This window comes from Mastomys coucha, unplaced genomic scaffold (genome assembly GCF_008632895.1).
Source record: "Mastomys coucha isolate ucsf_1 unplaced genomic scaffold, UCSF_Mcou_1 pScaffold18, whole genome shotgun sequence".
NCBI classification, from domain to species: Eukaryota; Metazoa; Chordata; class Mammalia; order Rodentia; family Muridae; genus Mastomys; species Mastomys coucha.
This window is the reverse complement of record NW_022196900.1, coordinates 93,271,825-93,292,219: the sequence shown is the minus strand read 5'-3', so window position 1 is coordinate 93,292,219 and position 20,395 is coordinate 93,271,825. Positions and strand designations below refer to the sequence as shown.

Below are 20,395 nucleotides of genomic sequence, written 5' to 3'. Positions count from 1 at the left end.
GAACAGGTTCAGAGTCCACTAAATCATAAGTCCCTTGGATCGTCTGATGAGGAGAAGCAGAGAATAAAAGCCGGGCACCCAACTAACTTCTATCCCAGGCAGGAGTCTGCAGGCAACACGGAATGGAAGGTGTTGGCAGAAGGGCTGATCTTCCTTCCTCTTCTGTTCTCCCGGCTCACTTCTGTTCTGCCTCCTTTGCAGCCTTTAAGGCCCATCGCTTCCAGGTGGGTTCCCTGGTTTATTGCTGATGAACTCAGTGCTTCAAAAGGTGCCCCAAATTTCCATACCTCAGTTGGTGTCTCAGGACTGTCTGCCTGATGGGTCTTGAAGGATAGACATCTCTGGGACATTTTGCTAGTTCGTGGGACAAAGGGACCGGCGAGGTCCGCCCTGGACTTTAACAGCCTGTCTCTCTAAAGCACTCTTCCACCCACTGCAAAGATCGTGACCAGTGCTTTTGGCTGAGTGTGTTCTCAGGAGCGCGGGTCCCAAAGGCTAGGGGCCCTGCCTGGGTGGTTCCCGAAGGATCCATCCCTCCAGTCCTCCCACCGCCGGTCTCAGCAAGCCCGCTAATGATGATGGTGATGAAGGCTGTCAGAGCAGGCTGGGCCCGCAGAAATGGAACAAGGGGTTGTGTCCTCCCCGAAGGGACAGCTATGCACAACCGAGCAGCTCAGACAGGTCCATTCCACCGAGGGGTGGAGTAGGGGTTGTCGCTAGGCACCCCCCACCCCCGGGCCTCCTCCACACCCCTGCGCGCAAACTGCACCGGGAACCAGATCAACAGAGGAGAAATACAATGTGCGGCTGGAAAGGTCCGCGGGGAGGGGCCGGTGGGCTCGCGCAAGACAACAAGGCGAGGAGGGAAGGCCTGGGGTCTGCCTGCCAGGGCTCGCCACCCCTGCCAGAAAGAACCCCGGGCCCGCGGGCGAGCGCCAAGGCCCACTCTCCCAGGCAGAGGCCCCAGCCCAACCCTAGAGCCTGGGAAAGCCGTCTGTTTTGTTCCCAGCTCCCCCCCCCCTCCTTCCCCCCTCATTCATTGCAGTTCAGTCCCTTTCGAAGCCGCAGGGACGCGGGTGGCAGGGCTCAGGCAAGAGGGTGGCACTCCCAGTCCTGACAGGTAGGGCCAGTCCCCTGGCTTTGGGCAGCCCCTTCCTCGCTCTCCGACCCCCCCGCCCCGGGTCCCCTCTCTCTGCTCCTGTCAGCCGCGCCAGACGATCTCGGCTTTGCAGCATTCAATAAAAATTGAGAAACATTTGGGCTGAAATCGCTGCTTTATCTGGAGGAGCCACAGCGCCGGGAGAGACCACTGCTGCGCGGGGGGGATTCCGGGGTCCGGGACACCCGGGTGCGTGGGGTCACGATGTCCCAACGCGGGTGCTACTCCCTCCGAAGGGACACAAAAGGCTTAGAAGATCATGACTCGGGCGTGGTGCAACCCGTGGGTGCACCGGGCAGAGGCACAAGATTGGCAGTCCAACCCCGGCTCCCCCCACGCCCGCGGCTCAGGTGGGCCGTGCCCAGCGCTGGCGGAGCCCGGGTCCCTGTTCTGCCCGGGCTGGATGGCTCATTCTGCTGGCTGCGCGGCGGCGGCGGCTCGTGTGTGTGTGCGCCGCGCCCCGCCGCTCCCCGCCGGCCCCCCGAGCCCGGGGCGCGCGCTCCAGCCCGGGGGTCCCCGCGGCGCCGCGGCCGGAGGCTCCGGGCAGCGCAGCAATGGCCGTGCGCAGGCTGGGGGCCGCGCTGCTGCTGCTGCCGCTGCTAGCCGCCGTGGAAGGTGAGCGGGGATGGGGGCGGGGAGCGGCCGCCTCGGCCCCGGGTCGCCCCCTCACTCGGCCCCGCGGTCGCAAAGTTTGCCCGGGGGCCGGTGTCGGGCGCAGGTGGCCGCGGGGAGGTGTGGCCGGCGGCCACCGCTGGGGAGGACGCGGGGCCCCGCGGGCGCCCGGGCGAGCGGCGGGCGCTGATTGACTGTGCCAGGAGGAGGCGAAGGGACCATCTTGCCCAGGCTTTGTAGCCAGCCCGGCGAGCGCCGCCCAGGGTTGGGGGCTCTTACCACTGCGCGCCCGCCACCGAGGTCCCCGCATCCCCGCAGAGCCCGGCGCTGCCTCGGCACCGAGCTCAGGGGCGCGGGCCCGGCGCGCAGTGGGTGCTGCAAAGTTTGGCAGGGAGCGTTCCGAGGGAGGCATCGCGGCCGCGCCAAGGATTGGGGATCCCTGGCCGCGCCCCCTTGGATGCAGCCTGGGCCATCCGAAGAGCAGGGGGACCCGCGGAGTGAAGCGAAGCGCGCGTGTCCCCCACCCCCGCGTCCGTGCCCGCCCGGTCGCTCGCGGCGTACAATGGGGTCCCCTCCCCAGCAGGACTGAGCGGGGGATGGGGCGATGGGCATCTCTCTTGCGCGCCGGGTTCTTCGGGTACCTCCGTGGGCCACCGCCCCGAGGGCGACAGAGCTCAGCGTGGAGTCTGGAGCCCCGAGAACTCTCCAGCTGCCGTCAGAGCCCCGACCAGATGCTTTGCCATGTGTTGTTGGCCTTGGCCTGGGTCTCCGGGCCTCTCCCCAGGCCTCGCTCTGTGGTACCACCCGACCCCCCGGAGGCGGGAGTGGCTGCCAGGTGGTCGCAGCTCGCTGGCTTTGGAGGGAAAGTTGTTAGCGGGGGTCTGGGTGTGTCCACCAGGAATGGCCCGGGCTGGAAGGACCAGGCGTGAATCCTAATAATGGTTCTCACGTGTACCGCGCTTTACAGTTTGCCAATCGCTTCAGTTTATGAAGTACTTTGCTCTCCGTGGTTTACAGCGTGCTGCACGGGTTGACAAGGTACTTGAAGCCTTCTTTGCAAAGTGCTTGCCGGCCGACAATCTGTGTTGAATCCTTCAAGAGAAGTCTTCCGGGAAGCCAGATGGGTCGAATTTTTACTGGTTTTTAACAAATAGGGAAACCACGGGTTCAGAAAAATCCTGTCTCAGCCTTGGCCATTGGGTGATAAAAATAGGCCCTGGTTCTGAGGTCTTTCAAACAACTGGCTAGGTTTTCTTACTCCTAAAGAGGGTGACCCCTTCTGGGAGTGTGCCACCGAGGGCTTGAGGGGTGAGACACAGAGTGCCCTATTCTTGGGTCACTTTGGGGTGAGGTGTGAAGAAGCCATGAGGGCTCCAGGCACAGCCACTACAGGCATGGTGGGGGACCCCATGCTATAACTTAGTTTCTTTCCCAGTAATGAGCATTTTAGTGACCGCAGTGAGGGGAGAAGGGGGGGTCCTTGGATGGCAGCCATAGTGTTTGGCACCAGGGCAGCTGTCCTCCGGCTCCTGCAGGATTTGGCGGCTGCCTGTGGTTTCCCAGAGTGGGGTGGCCAGGGCACTGAGGGTGCCACGGGCCCTGGGTGTGGAGGGCAGCCCTGGAGCCCGGCTGCTGGCGGGGAGCTCCCTGGGATTTGGTCGGTGTACCACTTATTACTCCGGCTTTGGGGAAATGACTCATGTGCTGGCCCGCTATACGTTGGGATGTTTACAGTATTATGGGGAGCTTGGCATAAATATTGCTATTTAGGTTGCAGTCAGTGGGGCTGGAGGGGAAGAAAATTGGCCTGTCTTGCACGTTTGAGAAGGCCCGAGTGTGTTTTTAATTACCGTGGGGTAGATGGAAGGGCCACGTCTGTCCAGCTCTGGCAAGTGGGTGGTTAGAATCTGGGGGGCCGTGGCCTGGCTGGGCCCTGGCCCTGGACACAGGGCTGGTTGGCAGCTGATGTCACAAGATGGGATGGCCGCCCGTTTGGGGGCAGGAGTAGGAGGACACTGGAGAATTTAATTCATCATGATCAGCTCATGTTTGACTGAGAGATGGTATTATGGTGGATCCTAGGGAGCTGCTTCTAATTCTCTCGGGACCCCGGGGCATCTGCCTTCTCTGTAGGAGCCTTAGTTTCCCTAGGTAGGGCCTCTGACTATTTCTCTGTGGATTCCCATCATTATACCCACCATCCCTAAATCCTTTCTCCAAGCCTCTTTCTCTTCCTCTGTCACTTAAGGTGATCACAGTGGCTGTCTCACCTGTGTGATTGTAAAGATCATACTGAATAGTGGATGGAGAACTAGTCCAACTGTAAGAATTGGGCATGCCTTTGTCCTGGGAAAGAGGAATGGGTGGTACTGCCTATAGCATATCTGGGGCACATTGGATGCTCCTAGATGCAGCCCCATCTGTGGGATAGTATGGAGGCCAGAGGATTCCTGGCCAGCTCTGGCCTCCAGCACCCAGAGCCATGAGGCCACCACTGCCTGCCTTCCTTTTGCTTCTGGCTTGCTCTGTCTCCTAGCCCATCACAGGGCTGCCCTGAGCAGTACAGCCTAAGGATTTCCAGCTCCAGCCTGTGGAATGCTTGTGAGGAGATGGGGTGCACGTGCATATGTGCACGCATGTGTGTGTGCTAAGGAGTGGTCCTCCCCCCACCCCCGGCAAGAATGGTGAGCATAGTGTCTCGCCCAAACCACAAGACCCCCTCCAGGAAAAGCAAAGTGTTGAACATCTGGAGCTGGGCCCAGGGACACATCTGACAGAGGATGGTGGCCGACTCACTACTAGATGGAATGTAAAGGCTGAGGTCTCTCCCCTTCACAGCCCTTCGTTTGCTTTCCAAATATTGATGGTGCTTCCTTTTTGGCTGGGTGGTGCTGGACCCTGGGGCCAGCAAGGAGACAGGGGACAGGCTGACAGAGAAAATAGTTGGCAAGAGCGAATGTGTGAAGTGTGTCCCTGAGCACTGCCAGGAGGAAGTTGAGGGCCACCTGGGGGTTGCAGTTTGGGCTGGAAAAGGGTTGTTTCCTCTTTTATGGCTCTATGATGTGGCTCATTTTCTCACTCCCCACTCTCCCTGCAATGAACTTTCTTAGCCACCTGGCGTTTTTTTACAGATTGGTCTCTTCAGAGTTGAGGCGATTGACTTTGGGACTGTGAGGATGAGGAAAATGTTGCCAGGCAAGCCAGCAGCATATGGGAAGGCCCGGGAGCCAGATGATCTGGCATTTCCTTGGGTGTGACCTAAGGGAGTGTGCCTCGAGGGCACCCGTGTGAGCAGAGACTTAGAAGGAAGACCAGGCAGATGCAAGAAAGGCTGGGGTAGAAGATAGAGATGCTGAGGCAAGTGGAGAGGGAGCCACTGAAGGTTCTTGAGCTGTTTATTGAGGGAGCTCGACAGATTGGTGTTTGGAAAGATGGATGACCTCAGTGATTGGGGATGCTGAGAATATCCAGATTTGGTCCTGCGGAGTAAGCCTGGTGCTCTGGACTGTGAGTTCCTTGAAGACACGGACTTCCTGAACCTTTTGAATGTCCATAGTTATGGTATATAGAACTGTTCCAATGCTACTTTCCAAGAGGCCCTCACGGACAACATTTTGCTACTTTGTATCTTGCCAGCTCCTTTTGACTTTGTAACGGCCATATTGGTTTCTTTGTTTCATGGTGCCTGACTCTCGGAATCCTGAACCTCAGGAGGCAGTGACTCAAGCTGCTGTGTTGGCCATAGCATTCCAGTATACAGAGCTGCTTGCTCTGATACCCAGGGTACTCAGGGACAAGTGTGTGGTCAGCTACCGCACAGTCAATGGATGGAGTATTGAGTGAGTGGGCCTCAGGGAAGGAAAGTGTTGGGAAAACCAAGGAAGCCTTCCTGGAGAGAGAGAATCTGGGGATGGTTCAAACAGGGCTAGAAGGAAGTGTTTTGAGTGTGTGTGGGACAGAACAGTTTAGTCAAAAGGCCACACAGCCCCTTTCTGATGAGAGCTGGGAGCTTTATCTGCTCCGAGCCTTGGTGAATATCGGGTAAATTTGCAGTTGTTTCTTGGATGTGATTGTTTTTTTCTCTTCCTCACTCCAGAGGAGGCAGTTTTTGTGTATGTGTTAGTCAGGGAAAGCAAAGCTTCGCTTTAGACCCCAGCATCTAAGAGTTCTTATCGGATGGACCTTTCTCTCATCCACCCTTCCATGCATCTATCCATCTCTCTATCCTCTGTCCATCTACCTTCATTATTGCCCTCCCTACATCCATCCATCACCCATTCACTCACTCATCCATTCATCCATCTGTCCATCCATCACCAGAGGCAGGGGGTGAACGGGGAACAGATCCTGGCTGTGGGAGAGAACAGGGCCTGCTGACTTCATAGAAATGTTAAGTGGCGACAGTCTTCTGGAGCCATGGGTCTGGGCTCAAAGGGGAGCACAGCATGCTGTGTGGTCTGGAACAAGACGCTTACACTCTCTGGACTTCGTCTCCTGTGGTTTGCTTGGCAGACACTCAGCATAGAGGGATTGCTGGTTTGGGTCCATGGCTCCTTTCCTTGGCTTGCCTGTAGGTGTAGTCTATGACGATTGGGCTGAGATATGCCTGCCTACTTGGCGTGGTGATTGTCCGGCTCAGTCCTCTGTCCTGACTTCATTCCACAGGAGCCTTGCTCCCCCAGCCCTGGGACAGGGCTCTACCTATGAATGGATTCAGATGTCCCCGTCTAGGACAGTGTGGGATGCCCTCTGGGTCTCAGACTACCCCATAGCTCTGCACTCCAGTCACTCTGAGACGGTGGCTGTCTGGATTCTCCCTACCTCTGGAGTCTTCCATCAGTGCATCCTCCTGTCCTGCTCCAGTACCCCCTGCAGGTTGTCCTTGCTGTCTCTGACCCCTTGGTTGAAGTGTCCTGGACATATTCTCTGGACACTCATGCGAGTCTCAAACTGGCTCTGTAGCCAAGAAAGACCTTGAACTCCTGATCCTCCTGCCTCTATCTCCCAGTTGCTGAGATTACAGTTGTGCGCCATCACGCTGGTTTTATGGGGTGCTGAGGATTGAATCCAGTGCCTGTTGCATGATAGGCAAAGTATGCTCGCCAGAAACTGAGTCCCAGTCCCCCCTGGACATCTTTAAGGATCCTCGGCCCAAGCTCCTGTCAACTCTGCCCACCCAGAGTTCACCTGTGAGCTTTGGTGGAGCAAGCTCCGTGTATATGAAAAGACCCTCTCAAGAAGGGTGGGAGGAACCCGGATGGTGGAGCTGATGAGTGACTGAAGGCTTAGGCCTAGAAGGGGGTGGGGTGGGTGGGCGGGGGTGGGCTCCTTTCTATCTGCTAGTAACACTTGTCCCCAGTGACCTGAGATACAAGCAGGGACTCCTGGGAGCGGAGAAGGACCACCAGGAATCTGGGAAATGATATACATCAGCACCCGTGCCCACCTCCTGGCACCTCCTGGTGCCTGCCGAAGAGGAGGAGAATGGGACAGAGAGTGGGAGGGGGAAATGTTTGTTCAGCTCCAAGGGGTGGGGTGGCCCTTGGTGCAGCACCTGGAAGCTTCCTGATTGGCATCAGGGAGGCAAGGCTGATAAGGCCTTGAAAGGGTTTTAGGGCCTTTTAAAGCAGCTGCCTTCCGGAAGGTGGGGGAGGGGAACTCCTGTGTCACCTGGGGCTTGCTGAGGCCACCGAAGCCTGGGCCTCATTAGGTGAGCATCCCAGAGCCACCTGCTCCCCCCTTCCTCCCACCCACCCCTATATGCCCCAGGAGTAGGTACAGCCTCTGAAGAGGGTAACCTTCCCTACTCTGTGGTCTTAAGTCAGCAGTAAACTCAGCCTCAGTTTCCTCGTTTGTAAGGGGCAGACAGGGCCTGCTGGAGAGGCACTGTGAGGTTTTAAGTGAGAGCCAGAGTACAAGTCCCTACTGGCAGACAAACCTGACACTCAGCCATGCCCAGCTTCATTTGGTGCCATAACTGAGACGTGAATACCCTCTCCCCTGTTCTTTTGCGTAGCTTCAGATCCCTGTCCTGTAAGCCACATATGTATGTTCAAACACTCATGCACATGCACACAGAATGATTTCTAGAGTCACACCATCCCTTCCTGTGTGTCCTTAGGCTGGTTTCTTACCCTCTCTGAGTTTTAGTTCCATACTCTTGAGATGGTCGTGGGAACCAATACCCTCCCCAGAGAAGACAGTGAGCTGAGCGAGCCACACGGGTGTGAATAAACATGACAAAGCTGCAGTCGCTGGATCCCAGTCAGCAGCTGGGCTCAGAGCAGCAGAACGTGGGTGTTGTTTCACTAGGTCCTCCGTCTCAGCTCTCCCCGGGCCCTGCCCTCCCCTGCAGGGGAACAGCGAAGACAGGTAAGGCCTGAGTGTTCTAGAGCTGAGTTTTACTGATCCTTGCTGAGGGTGAGAAGGCCCCTCAGCCTGTCTTTGAGGGTTTTCCTCAAAGGCTCTGCCCTAGTTTAACCTTCCCCCTCACCCCCTCCCGATTTCCTCAAAGCCCTTGCCCCATTTGACACCCCCTCAGAACTCCCCAGATTCACCATGGTCACACCCCGCTTTTGGCCCAGTGCCTGCCTGGTTTCCATTTCCTGCCACGAAAGGTGCCGATGGCTGTGATTGTCTGCAGACCTTGCTGAGCCTGTCTTTATGTCCTACAGGTTCACGGTGACCATGTGGCCACATCCATTTGACCAATTGGGGGCGGGGGGGGAAGGAAAGCCAGGCATAGTTCTTGGGACACCCAGGGAATGGCAAGGTCGAGTCCAACTGGGTGTGGATGGCACCCGGGGAACCTGTCCTCTCTAGCTGCTTCTGGAACAGGGCTTTGTGCTCTCGGGCAGGCTTGGCTCTGGCTAGGGTCTCCGAGGCAGCTGTCCAACCTCCAACTCCAGTCAGCATCCTGAGATAATATAGAGGGGAGTGTTCTGGAACTCACAAACCTGCCATAAAAACGCAATCTCTGTCATAATGGTCAGAATAATGTTGTTGTAAGTTAGATAAATCGGGTGTTAACGCTGTGTATTGTGGGGGCGAAGGGGGGCGCCTCTGCCGAGATCGGGGACTAGGAAGCTGTCGTGAGAGGGCTTCTGATAGGACTGGAAGGTTATGAGCTCTGTGTGTGCCATGGCCACCCTCCAAAGGGGCAGGAGCCAATGGGTCCACTTCGGAGATAGGGAAACTGAGGCCTGAGAGAAAAATGTCCCCGTTCAAGGTCAGTGGCTTGCTGTAACTGAGGCCCTTCCACAGACCCCAGAAGTCTCCATTCCCACAGAGTGCTTAGCCAACATTTAGAAAGATAGTGTGCTATAGAAAAATACCTGATTCTGGCTTCCCAGGCCCACATCGCCACATGGCTGATTCGCAGGCACCTCCTCAGAATCCCCAGGTACTGGGTGACTTGCCACCACCTTATAGCACATATTGGTATTGCCCTCCCAGCTCTGCAGTTTCAAGTGGACTCTAGAGTCTGGCCCAGATTCTGTGCAGACCTAAAAACAGAACCTAAGGGTCTCCTGGGCCTTGGTTGTCTCTTCTATGACATGGGTCAAGATGTCAGTGCTCAGGTTCAGGGCCGGGTACTGGACGCCAGTCACGGAGAACACTACTGAAGTACATCTGTGGCCTGCGACTGGGCGTCAAGCATCCCTCTAGGTCCTAGCTCAGCCAGGACCCTTGTGGAGAAGGGGGCTCAGCCAGTGAGACTGGGCATGCCAACATGGCCTTGGGGACAGCTGGAGTGCTGGACACCCCACTCTTCAGTGCTTCTCGATGGTCTACCCTGAGCTCCCCCAGAGGACAAAGCTGAGCCTCAGACTTTTCCTTTCTTTGCCTGCCATGCTGAGGATATATACCAAGGTTTCATGCATGTTAGGCAAGTGTTTTCCTACTGAGCTACATGCCCAGCCCATGTAAGACTTGTAGTTTTAGTAAAAACATAAAAAAGATTATGTACGCATATGTAGGTATATGTTAATTATTCTGCGTGAGTGTGGGCATGCCCGTGACATGGCATGTTTGTGGAGGTCAGAGGAGTGGGGTCTCCATTTTCACCAAAGGTCCCAGGGATCTAACTCAGGTCATCAGGCTTGTGTGTGGGAACTCTGTTACCCACTGAGTCATCTTCAGCAGCTTGGATTTTCTGAGACCAGGTCTCACTCTGTAGCCCAGGCTAGCTTCATATTTGTGGCAATCCTCCTGCCTCAGCCTCCCCTATGCTGAGATTACAAGCAGGCTCCACCATTCCCAGTCTCCGTGTAAGACTTCTTGAAATGTAGGACCAGTTAGCACCGGTCCCAAAGCCAGCTCAGGTTCATCCCAGACTCCTTCATCAGGCTCCCAAGAGGGAAGGAGACCCAGAGTCTCAGGTTCATCCCAGACTCCTTCATCAGGCTCCCAAGAGGGGAGGATAGTCCCATTTTCTACTCAGGCCTTAAGGACACGCCCCTTTCTTGTCAGAGACTTGACGTGGTGTTTAACTGTAGGAATTGCTTCCCCACCAAAGCACATGCTGGAGGAGATAGATGCTCAGAGTTCTGGGCATCTGGGCATTCCCCCATCTCATGCCGTCACTGGTACATCTCTCTATCTGCTCTGGACTACCCTTTGCTCCAGATTCCGATCTAGGCTGCCAAGGAAACAGACGGGCCTTGTGTTCATTGGGGTGAGGGCGTTTAGACCCCCACGTTACAGACTCTTTTATTCCATGCTGTGGAGAGCCCAGGGATGGAGGCAACAGGAGGCCAGAGACCCGTTCCCTGCCTTTTGCTCTCTCCACGCCGCCCCAGCTCTTTCTCTCTGTGCCTTTCCAGTGAATCTGTCCTGAGCAGCCAGGGGCCCTCTGTCACCTCGTGACTCATGCCCAGGTTAGTTTACAGGTGTAAAATTGGGAACTTCATACTAGTGAGGGCAGCCAGGGACAAACTTATTCAAGACCTGTTGTGAGGTTTGAAGTCAAAGAGAGGCCTTGGACTGGTCGCATGGAATTTGAGGTTAGGTCCTGGGATAGGTGGCTTGTCTTGGGCCTTAGTTTCCCTAGGAGTTATAATTTCAGCGACCTGTGATATCTGTGTCAAAAAGCGACTGTATTCTTCATTCAACTTAAGAAGAATCTGAGGTAGCTGTCATTCTTTCTGTGGTCAGGGGCTGCCACAGGCTTAGGGAGGCAAGGGAGGGATGGGAAAGGTTTGGATGTAATTCCTCAGTTGCTAGGAAATCTACTTTTATAGCACAGGGACATGTGTACATGTGGTGACGTGCCTGGGTAGAGATACCTCTCTGGCATCAGCTGCAGAGACCCAGTGAAGAGTGGGCCAGGCAACGCATTAGTGGGATTTTATGTGTTCAATGTATGACAGGCAAGAAATACGGCTCCTATCTGCTGCCTAAATGGGAGATCAAGTTTGAAGTCCCACAGATAATAAATCACAAGGGACCTGGTTAGAGACCCCAGACCCAGGAACTGGCCTGGCTTGTGATCTAGCATGGGCAGTTCAAGTCAGAAGGACAGTGGTACCCAAGGGAAAACATAAATCCTGTCTAAAGACGGCAGGTGCCATTCACCCCTGACCCATTTTTCCCTATGAGAGTTGGGGTTCGGTCTTGCAAAAGCTTATGATCTGCTAAGTTTGTGTGTTTGTGGGGAGACTGTACATGAATCTATGGTCTTTAGGCTTGCGTAGCGAGCACTGTGCAGACTGAGCTGTCTTCCCTCAGAGAGTCCAAAGCACAGGCACACCTGAAGTGTGAGGCCAGTGCTGGGCACAGTGAGTGCCAAGACTCGGTGGAAGGCCCATGAACGCACTGGGTATTGGGTAGGAGTCCCGTGTGTGTGCCGGAGAGCAGAAGCTGCCAAGCACAGGGGCGGGGTGCAAGCTGCCTGGCCCCAGCAGGGAGAGCGTGAGGTCAACATTCCCATTATGGCGACGACATATGTCCACAGCACCAACTTGTCACTTGGCCCGAGTCCATGGGAAGCCGGAAGGACAAAAAGCATCTGAAACGTGTAAGTGGGCCGAAAGCGGCTTAGAGCACAGTGGGACTCGACCCTCCTGAATGGGCCTTCTCCGCCTCTCCTGGGAGGCAGGGCCTGGGAACAGCTCTGCCAGAGCCCAAAGGGCCCTTTTGGAACCCACAAAAAGCTGGGGCCCCGGGAGTCTGCTCAAGTCAGGGCCCTGGCTGTGACATCCTCTCGCTTGTGCCCGTCAGCATCAGCTGTCACGACTCACAGCCTCAGATGGCAGCTCCTGCGGCTACAGGCAGGCAGTGGTGAGGAAAAGAGTTCTGAGCAGCTGAGGAAGCCCCCAGCACTTGGGACACCCTCAGACTAGTCCCTTCAGGAGCCAGATGAGGCAAGACCCCTTCTCTCCTTGTCCACTCTGTCACTAAAGATGAACCAGCCTGGAAATCACCGGGTTGCCAAGGATGACTTTGGGTTTCTGATCCTCCTGCCTCCGCCTCCCAAGTGCTGGGATTTTTGGTGTGCACCACCATGCTTAGTTTGTGCAGTATGGAACATCAAACCGAAGGGTTCGTGCGTGTTAGGCAGACACTCTGCGCTGAGTTAAATCCCCACCTGGTTCAGCCTCTTTAGTATTAGTTTTTTGGATTTTTTTTGTTTTTGTTTTTGTTTTTTTTTTTTTTTTTTTTTTGCCCATAAATGAGTGTAAGAGCCCCTGCTCCAGGTGCTAATGGGGAGCAGAAGAGAAAAGTCTTTGTTTTTCCAAACCTTGCCTCGTCTCAGTTTCTCTGCTCGGTTATGAACAGTAACAGTAATAACAAAAGCAGTTTGGGTTTACTGAGGGTATAGATACTGAGGGGAAGCTGCTAGGGCCAGTGTTGTTTCGGCGTATAGGGACTGTTACATCCTATAGACTGAACAATGACGTTGGGCATGATAGCTCACATACCTATAAACCCAGCAGCGGGGAGTCTGTGGCAGGGGGATTGCTGTATATTTGAGATCAGCCTGGAGAGAGTCAATGAGATGGGCTGAGTGGATCAGAACACCTGCTGCGAAGCCTAACTGTCAGAGTTTGGTCTCTGTGCCCACATGGTGGAAAGAGAGAGCCAGTTCTCACAAATGGCCCCTTTGCCCTTTCACTCACACACCGTGGGATGCATGTGCACATGCACAAGTATGGACACACATACATAAAGTGCATGTAATAATAAAAAGTACTTTAGGAAATTAGGTTTAAAGAAGGTAATTACTCACTTTTGGACTTTGGCCAGGGATGGAGGAGCTGGACCCAGACTCACCAAATGCAAGATTGGTGGAGAGACAGATGCCTTCACTTTAAATATTTCAAAATGATTTATTTGTTATTTTACGTGCACTGGTGTTTTACCTGCATGTTTGTCCTTGTAAGGGTGTCATATCACTTAGAGCTGGATTACAGACAGTTGTGAGCTGCCGTGTCAGTGCTGGGAATTGAACCTGGGTCCTCTGGAAGAGCAGCAGCCAGTGCTCTTTACCACTGAGCCATTTCTCAAGCCCTACTTTTTTTTTTTTTTTTTTTGGTTTTTTGAGACAGGGTTTCTCTGTGTAGCCCTGGGTGTCTTGGAACTCACTCTGTAGACCAGGCTGGCCTCGAACTCCTCAAGCCCTACTTTTAAATATTTTATAAGCATCCATACAGCCGTGGCCCACATCAACTACCATGAGGATTTTTGTGTCACATTCTTTAGATAGAGGTGCATGCATGCATGCGTGTGTGCATGCACACATGTGTGCATGTGTTTCTATTCTGGGGTGGAAACAGGGCTTTACACTTGCTAAGCAAGTGCTCTGCCACTGAGTTGCTCTTACCAAGCCTTTTTACCCATTTTATCCCCACACTAAACTTGTGGCACCAACAGTGTCATTTCCTATTGCATCCTGCCTGCAACTGCCCCTTTCTTGTTCTGGCATCTTCCAGCAATATATTAAGGACAAGCTTGTGTATCTCCTCCTATCTGGAGCCCTGATTGCCCTCTGCCTTTGGTAGGCTTTGTGTCCTCAGTAGTACCTTGCATGTAACTCTATTATATTTCTCAGATTATATCAGTCATATAGGAGGTCAGCATACCCATTTCCTCCCAGCCATAGTGGGAGATGCCCAGCTGTGATGGTTGAATGGTGTATAGTGGAACCGTGGGCTGGGCAGTTGACAGCTGGCTGATGGTTGGACGGATGAGTGGCTGGATGGACAGAAGATGAATGAATGAGCAGCTACATGGATCAGATGGCTGGGCAAATGACTGACAGGCTGATGGTTAAATGGATCGGTAGATGTGTAGACTCATGGGTGGGTAGATGAGTGGTGGACAGATAGATCGATGGATAGGTGGATGGCCGAACAGATGGGAGAGAGAGAGAGAGGGGTGGATGAGTGGATAGGAAGATGGATAAATAGGTGTGATGTACAGATGAATAGATGGGTAGATAGAATTGATGATGGTTGAATGGATAGCTGTGTGGCTGGCTGGCTGGGTGGGTGGGTAGATAGATGGAATGGATGGATGGATGAATGGATGAGTGGGTGGATGGATGAGTGGGTGGATAGATGGATGATGGATGGACGGATGGACAAACAGACAATGGAAGGAGGCAAGCGTTTGCATGTTTTGGACAGACAGGTGGGCAAATGAACAGATGAATGAATAAGAGCCCGGGAGCCCTTCTTCCCTGAAATTCCCTTTGGTATCTGGACTATTATATTTTCCTATTCTTCTGTTTCTGGCTTCAGACCAGGCTGGCAAATAGCAGACACCCCAGGTTTAGAAAAATCCTCTGAGCCATAGATTGGGTCTGCCAAAGTTTCTACACTGGAGAGTTCCGGAGAAGTTGCCCCCAAGTGATTAACTGTGGAGTAAATCCTATTTTCCCCGCCGACTTGGCTCATGCTTTTAGAGATGTCTTCCTGCTGTCAGGGACTGCTGCTCTTAGAGCTGGTGACAGGTGGGGGAAGAGCTGAGCCTCTCCCGGGCATCAGCCGCCCCAAGCTTCCACTTTCTCCATCCTGTGCTCAGACTGACACTGGCTTCAGTTTGGGAGCTCACAGCCAGGGAGAGGTGCAGCAGCTGGGGACAGATGGAGCATCTGGTCTCAGAAGCCTGTGCTGTTGGCCGCTGGGGCTCTGGGTTAGTCCATTCAGCTTCCTCCAGACTTCTTCTGTCCATATGTCTATGCATCCTTCCTTCCCTCATCTTTTTCTCCTCTCCATCCATCCATTCATTTGTCTGTCTGTCCATCACTTGCCATTAAAGACCTCTGAGATGTCAGAGGACCTTGTGAGCAATTAAACAGAATGACATTGGCTATCAGAGCTACATCCCAGCAGAGACGGTCAAAACCTGTATCCTCTTCCTTCCTCTCCATCATTTCTTTTCCTTCTCTTCTCTTTTTCCTCCTCCTTCATTAACATCAGAGCAGCCTCCCACAGATGAGCTGGCACTACCCTCATCGACCCTGATAGCAGTCATTAACTCCTAGGGCAGATTAAAACAGATGCAAGTTCAGAAGTGTCCAGACACCCAAGATCACTGTCTTAAACAGGTCAAGCTTCTCTGATGTGAAAAACCTGAAACCCAAAAGGATTCCATCAGTATGAGGCCTCAAAGTTGGAAATTCCACATATGATGTCCTGTGGTACATCATAGTCAAAGCTCAGGCACAGTGGGGCTGGGGAGATGGCTCAGTGGGTACATCCTTGAGGCCTGAGGACCGGAGTTTCAGAGCCCAGAACGAGTGTAATTGAGTGTAAAGTGTGTTCCTTGCACTTGGGAGCTGGAGACAGGATCACAGGAGCAAGCTAGCTAGTGAGACTAGCTGAATCGGTGAGCCGTAAGTTCAAACGAGAGGCCTTCCTCCATATGTAAGGTAAAAAGTAATCAAAGAAGATGCCGGATACCAACCTCTGACCTACAGATGTACACATGCATGTGAATCCACATACTTACACACTCCCACAAGCACACCAAAATAGAAATGTCAACATGCTAACACTATCACATAAAATGACCTTCGGGCTGGTTCTAGTTGTTGGGTTGTTGTTGTTTTATTTTATTTCGTCTCATTTTGTTATTTGTGTGTGTGTGTGGTGTCATGTGTGTGTGTGTACACTCACATCATATCTGTATGCAGGCGCATGTGTCTTCCAGTGCACATGTGGAAGACGGAGCTCAGCGCCGAGTACCTTCCTCTCTCTCTGCCTTATTTTCTGAAATGGAGCCTCTGGCTGAACCTGGAGCTGGCCGGATGGCTGGCCAGTATCCGGTGAGATTCTTCTGTCTCCACATGCTGTGTTGGAGTTACAGGCATGTACCAGCAACTCCGGGTTTTATTTTCTGAGGGTGCTGGGGATCCGAACTTGGCTTTTCCTGCTTGCAAGGCCTACACTTTACCCACTGGGCCATCTCCCCAGCTCTTGGTTGTTTGATTTTTTTTTGCACCTGCTGCAGGCTGGCCTCACATATTCCGCATAGCTGAGGCTGGTCTTGAACTCTTGCTCCTCTTGCCTCCACCACCCATGTGCAGGGATTACAGGTGTGTGGGAGCACACCCAGCATCAGGCTGCGTATAGAAGGTGGATATGAGATATAAGTTTTTATCTTTGTGTCTTGACTTGAGGCCTGTCCTTAAGATACCTTATTATGTATATGTAAAATGTCCTAAAAACAAACAAAAAAAAGAAACCAAAAAAAATCCGCACGTGTGTGTGTGTGTGTAATGGAGTGTGCTGCAGAGCAGTGTCTTCCAGCCTGTGCTGTGGGAGAAAGCATTCAAGCAGAATGAAAGACATTCTTAGTGGAGGGAACGGCCTAAACAAAGGCCCAGAAGCTGGAAGGAGGCTGCTTTGTGGATGGATGCCACTGTAGCTGGAAGTGTGTGTGAAACGGAACATGGAAGGCAAGCCTGGCAGAGGTGTGAGCAAGGTAAGTGGCCTTGAGTGACAGGCTGTGTGGTTGATCTTCGGAGCCAGAGAAGGCTGACAAAAGGCATCCGGAGTGGGGAGCAGGTGATGGAGCTCAGGGTGGAGTGCCCAGGCGCAGCCCCATTAAACAAGACCCTGTGTGCCTGCCAGCCACGGTGTCAGTGGGAGAGAGAGGTGGAGGATCAGCAAACTGGTCAGGACCACAACAGAGAGCAAGTCAACTGGGACAGCCCTCCAGCTCCTCACTCCCCTCCCTGCCCAGCCCTCCAGTTCTTCACCCACCCAACCCGGAGTCCCCTAACTCCCCAACCTGGTGCCTAGCGCAGCAGCTCCTCATACCGGTGGCATTTCCCATCAGCCAGAGAAAGGTTCCTGGCACCTTGCTTAGTCCAGGTCTTCCACAGAGCCAGAACAACCTGAGATTTATCCCAGAATTCAGAGTGTCCAAATGTGGGGAAACGGAGGCCCAAACTGCTCTCTGCCTGAGGTCATGCAAACCTGGGTCCACAGCCATTAGGACCCACTTATAACACCCTGAAATTTTCTCCTGGGAGGATCTTAGATGGATTTTGTTTGTTTGTTTGTTTTTGTTTTTGTTTTTGGCATCTGCCTTTAGTCTTTGTGGTGTGAGGTGGGATGGAAGGGGAAAAGGGGGTAGGGTTATAAGCACTTAATCTCTCTGAACCTTGATTCAGCTTGCTGTGAAATGGGTTCAGTAAAAAACAAAACAAAACAAAAAAACACAAAAAACAAAACAAAACAACAACAACATGCACAAAAGACAAAAACAAACAAAAACCAAACAACAACAACAGCAAAAACAGGGAGGCCATTGCCACTAGTGACCTGTTCACTGCGGTAGTCCCAACTGCTCTACCCCATCTCCATCTCTCTCTCCTGCTAACACCTTTCCATCCCAAGCACCAAATAAACTAAGGAGTGCGCATCTGTAATGCCAGCACTCTACGAGGGCTGGAGCCAGTCAAGTTTGAGACCAGTCTGGGATATGTGAGTCCTTGCTTCACCGCTCGCCCACCTGTCCCTCCCTCCCCGCTCCAGTCCCAGCACTTGCCTGGGATGTAGCAGTTGTTCAGTCAGTATCTACTGAGAAAGAAGGGAGTGTCCATCATTTGTCAGTTCCCTGCCTCCTGTCCCTGCACCAAGGCGTCACTTGCGGGATCAGGTTTAATCTTCTAGTCCAGTGGTTCTCAAACATCCTAATACTGCTGCTCCTTAACACAGTTCCACATGGAATGGTGACCCCCGCCCCCAACCATAAGATTATTTTGTTGCATACTTCATAGTTGTAATTTTGTTGCTGTTATGTAAACATCTGACGGGCAGATGGTCTTACTCGACCCCTGTGGAAATGGGTCGTGACCCACAGGCTGAGAAGACTACTCTAGTCACATTGCTAATGAGGAAACAGCCGTAATGAGGCTGCCTGGACCTCACTCATGGTCACAGACAGCACCTGGGCCAGAGAACCCGTGTGATTGGGCAGACCACAGAGGACCTGAGTGGATGATGCATGGGCACCCTTGGGGGTCTGCTGCGAGGCCTGGCTCAAAGTGGCTGCGACAGGGGGTGCCCCAGCTCTTACCATGTTATCCCCCATGGAAAGCCATAGGCTCTGGGTTAGTTGGGGTTCATCCATGTGGACTCTCACACTAAGGGACCTGCTCATGACTGATAACTCCAGGGCTAGCTGTCCCCACTGATTGGGACCCATCCATCCCCAGGGGACCAACATCCCAGTTTTCTGCCTCTACTGGGTTCTTCCCACTGTCTTCCCCAGAGGCCTTGAGTTGGCCTCTTGAAAGGATCACCTGGATAGACCAGCACCCTCTCAGTTCTCCTGTAGTGCGTGGCCGGTCCCAAGGCGCGAGGCTCCAGCTGCATGCGGCAGATCGGTCTGCCGTTCTGTCTGCTGCACACGCGGAGAAACAAACACAGCTGTGTTTATTCCAGAAATTACACATCGTGATAATGTGCTCACGCGAGGTAATGCCTCCCGGTCAGGATCACAGGGGGAGCTGCACTAAGGTGCCTGGAATCCTGGGCCCCCTTTAAGTCCTCTGTGACAGCTAGGATGTTGGGTAGACCTTGATGACAGAGTAGCCCTCAGCCACAGGACATGCACAGGCAGTGTCGGGAGCTCCAGTTTTGAAGGTAGGGAGCATTGTTACCTGGTGAGGGTGAGGGGGGGAAGTAGAGGGGGGAGAAGGGTGACCCTTGGCCTCGAAACTTCCAAATGGGAGACTTATGCCCAAAACCTGAAGCACAGCCACTCGGAGTCACACACATCTGTTAGTGGAGTGTGGTTCAGGATTGGACTCAGAATCCAACCATGCCGTTTCCCTCAAACATCCCAGGGCTCCCTGTTTCATTGGAGATGGAGCCAATCGTTCCCAGGACCCAGAGGCTGAGCGTTTTCCAGCTGCTGCTCACGTGGCAGTTGTAGCCACTCTGGCCTTTTGATGTCTTAGTCTCTAGGTTTTACCCACCACAGGACCTTTGCACTGGCTGATCCTTGCAGCTGGAATACTGTTGCTCTCATCGCCTGGCTGATGCTCACCCGTGCTCCACTGCCTTCCTCTCCCACATAGTTTCATAAGCAACATTTGTCAAAATCCTAATTTTAAGTTTAATCCATGTCTTTAATCAGCATTTTATCCATCCTACCATACTGTAAAAGCAGAGGCGATTACACTGCAGACGGCTAGGTTCCCCAGGCCTACCTTGGGCCTGGCCCATAGTAGGTGTTCATTTAATAGTTGGGGGTTGGAAGAATAAATGAGTGAACGCAGTTCTCTGCTCTGTGAAAGGGGGATCCGCTTCTGTTTGTTCTTCAGGGTGACAGTTGGCAGAGTGCTGTGACATCCGTCACCTCCCTTTAATTGAACAGACTGGTATTGAAGTCTGCAGGGGCTTGGCACAGGGCCAGACCCCAGGGTGGGGGTGTGGGAGCTGAGGTGGAGCAGGCATCTCGGCTGTGGCTATGCACAACCCCTGGGAGGAGGGTCCACTGGGGCAGCTCCTCTCCCATGCAGGCACAAGAGGCTCTGGTGCTCGGGGAGGGGAAGTGATGCGGACGGCACACATGAATTGAGACCCGATGGATGGGTGGCCGAGGCTTTCCCCTACTGCCACTGGATACTCTGATGGGCAGTGCCTGGCCTCGCCGGCCTCGCCGGCCTCTGAGAGAGTTAGCAGTCTGACACTGGGCATGATGTCAGGTAGCCTGATACGCTACTGAACTTTCCTTTTCCAGGGCCAAACTGATGACGAGTGTTGTAGGGAGTGCTGAAAATACAGGTGGGGAAGCAGAGGGTGGGAGATGGGGGTCAGCCAGGAGGAGAGGTGTTTCGTGGGCAGAGCAAAACCTATAGTAGAAAGGAGGAGGGGGAGGAGGGAGTAGAGGAGGAGGAGGAGGAGAAGGGACTCTTATGAGTGCCGGGAGGGTATACCAGGTAGAAGGATAGCCTGAGCTAAGTCCCTGTTGGCAGAAGTCTACAAGGAGGCCGGAATAGCTGGAGACAGAGAATGAGGGGCTAGAGGCAGGTGATTGAGGCGAGGGGCTGGCCTGGGCTGGTTCCTTCTGTGAGTGAGTTGATAACCATGCTGTGCTGGAAGGTGTTAGGAGGTACCTGGATCTAACCTGTGGGGTAGGGAGGGGAGGGGAGTATGTGTG

General features: G+C 53.6%; 1 protein-coding gene across 5 annotated transcripts in view; it reads left to right on the top strand.

Annotated features, from left to right (window-relative positions):
* The first annotated feature begins 1,601 nt into the window (after positions 1-1,601).
* The window catches only part of Ephb2 (EPH receptor B2), a 183,812-nt gene continuing 165,018 nt past the window's right edge, over positions 1,602-20,395 (top strand). For 2 of the 5 annotated variants that reach the window (XM_031379116.1, XM_031379115.1), the window contains exon 1: positions 1,602-1,774. In XM_031379116.1, coding sequence (XP_031234976.1) covers positions 1,714-1,774 — 61 coding nt within the window. In that variant the 5' untranslated portion in view covers positions 1,602-1,713. The remainder of the gene's footprint in view (positions 1,775-20,395) is intronic. The other 3 variants (XM_031379114.1, XM_031379112.1, XM_031379113.1) reach the window with 3 other exon arrangements.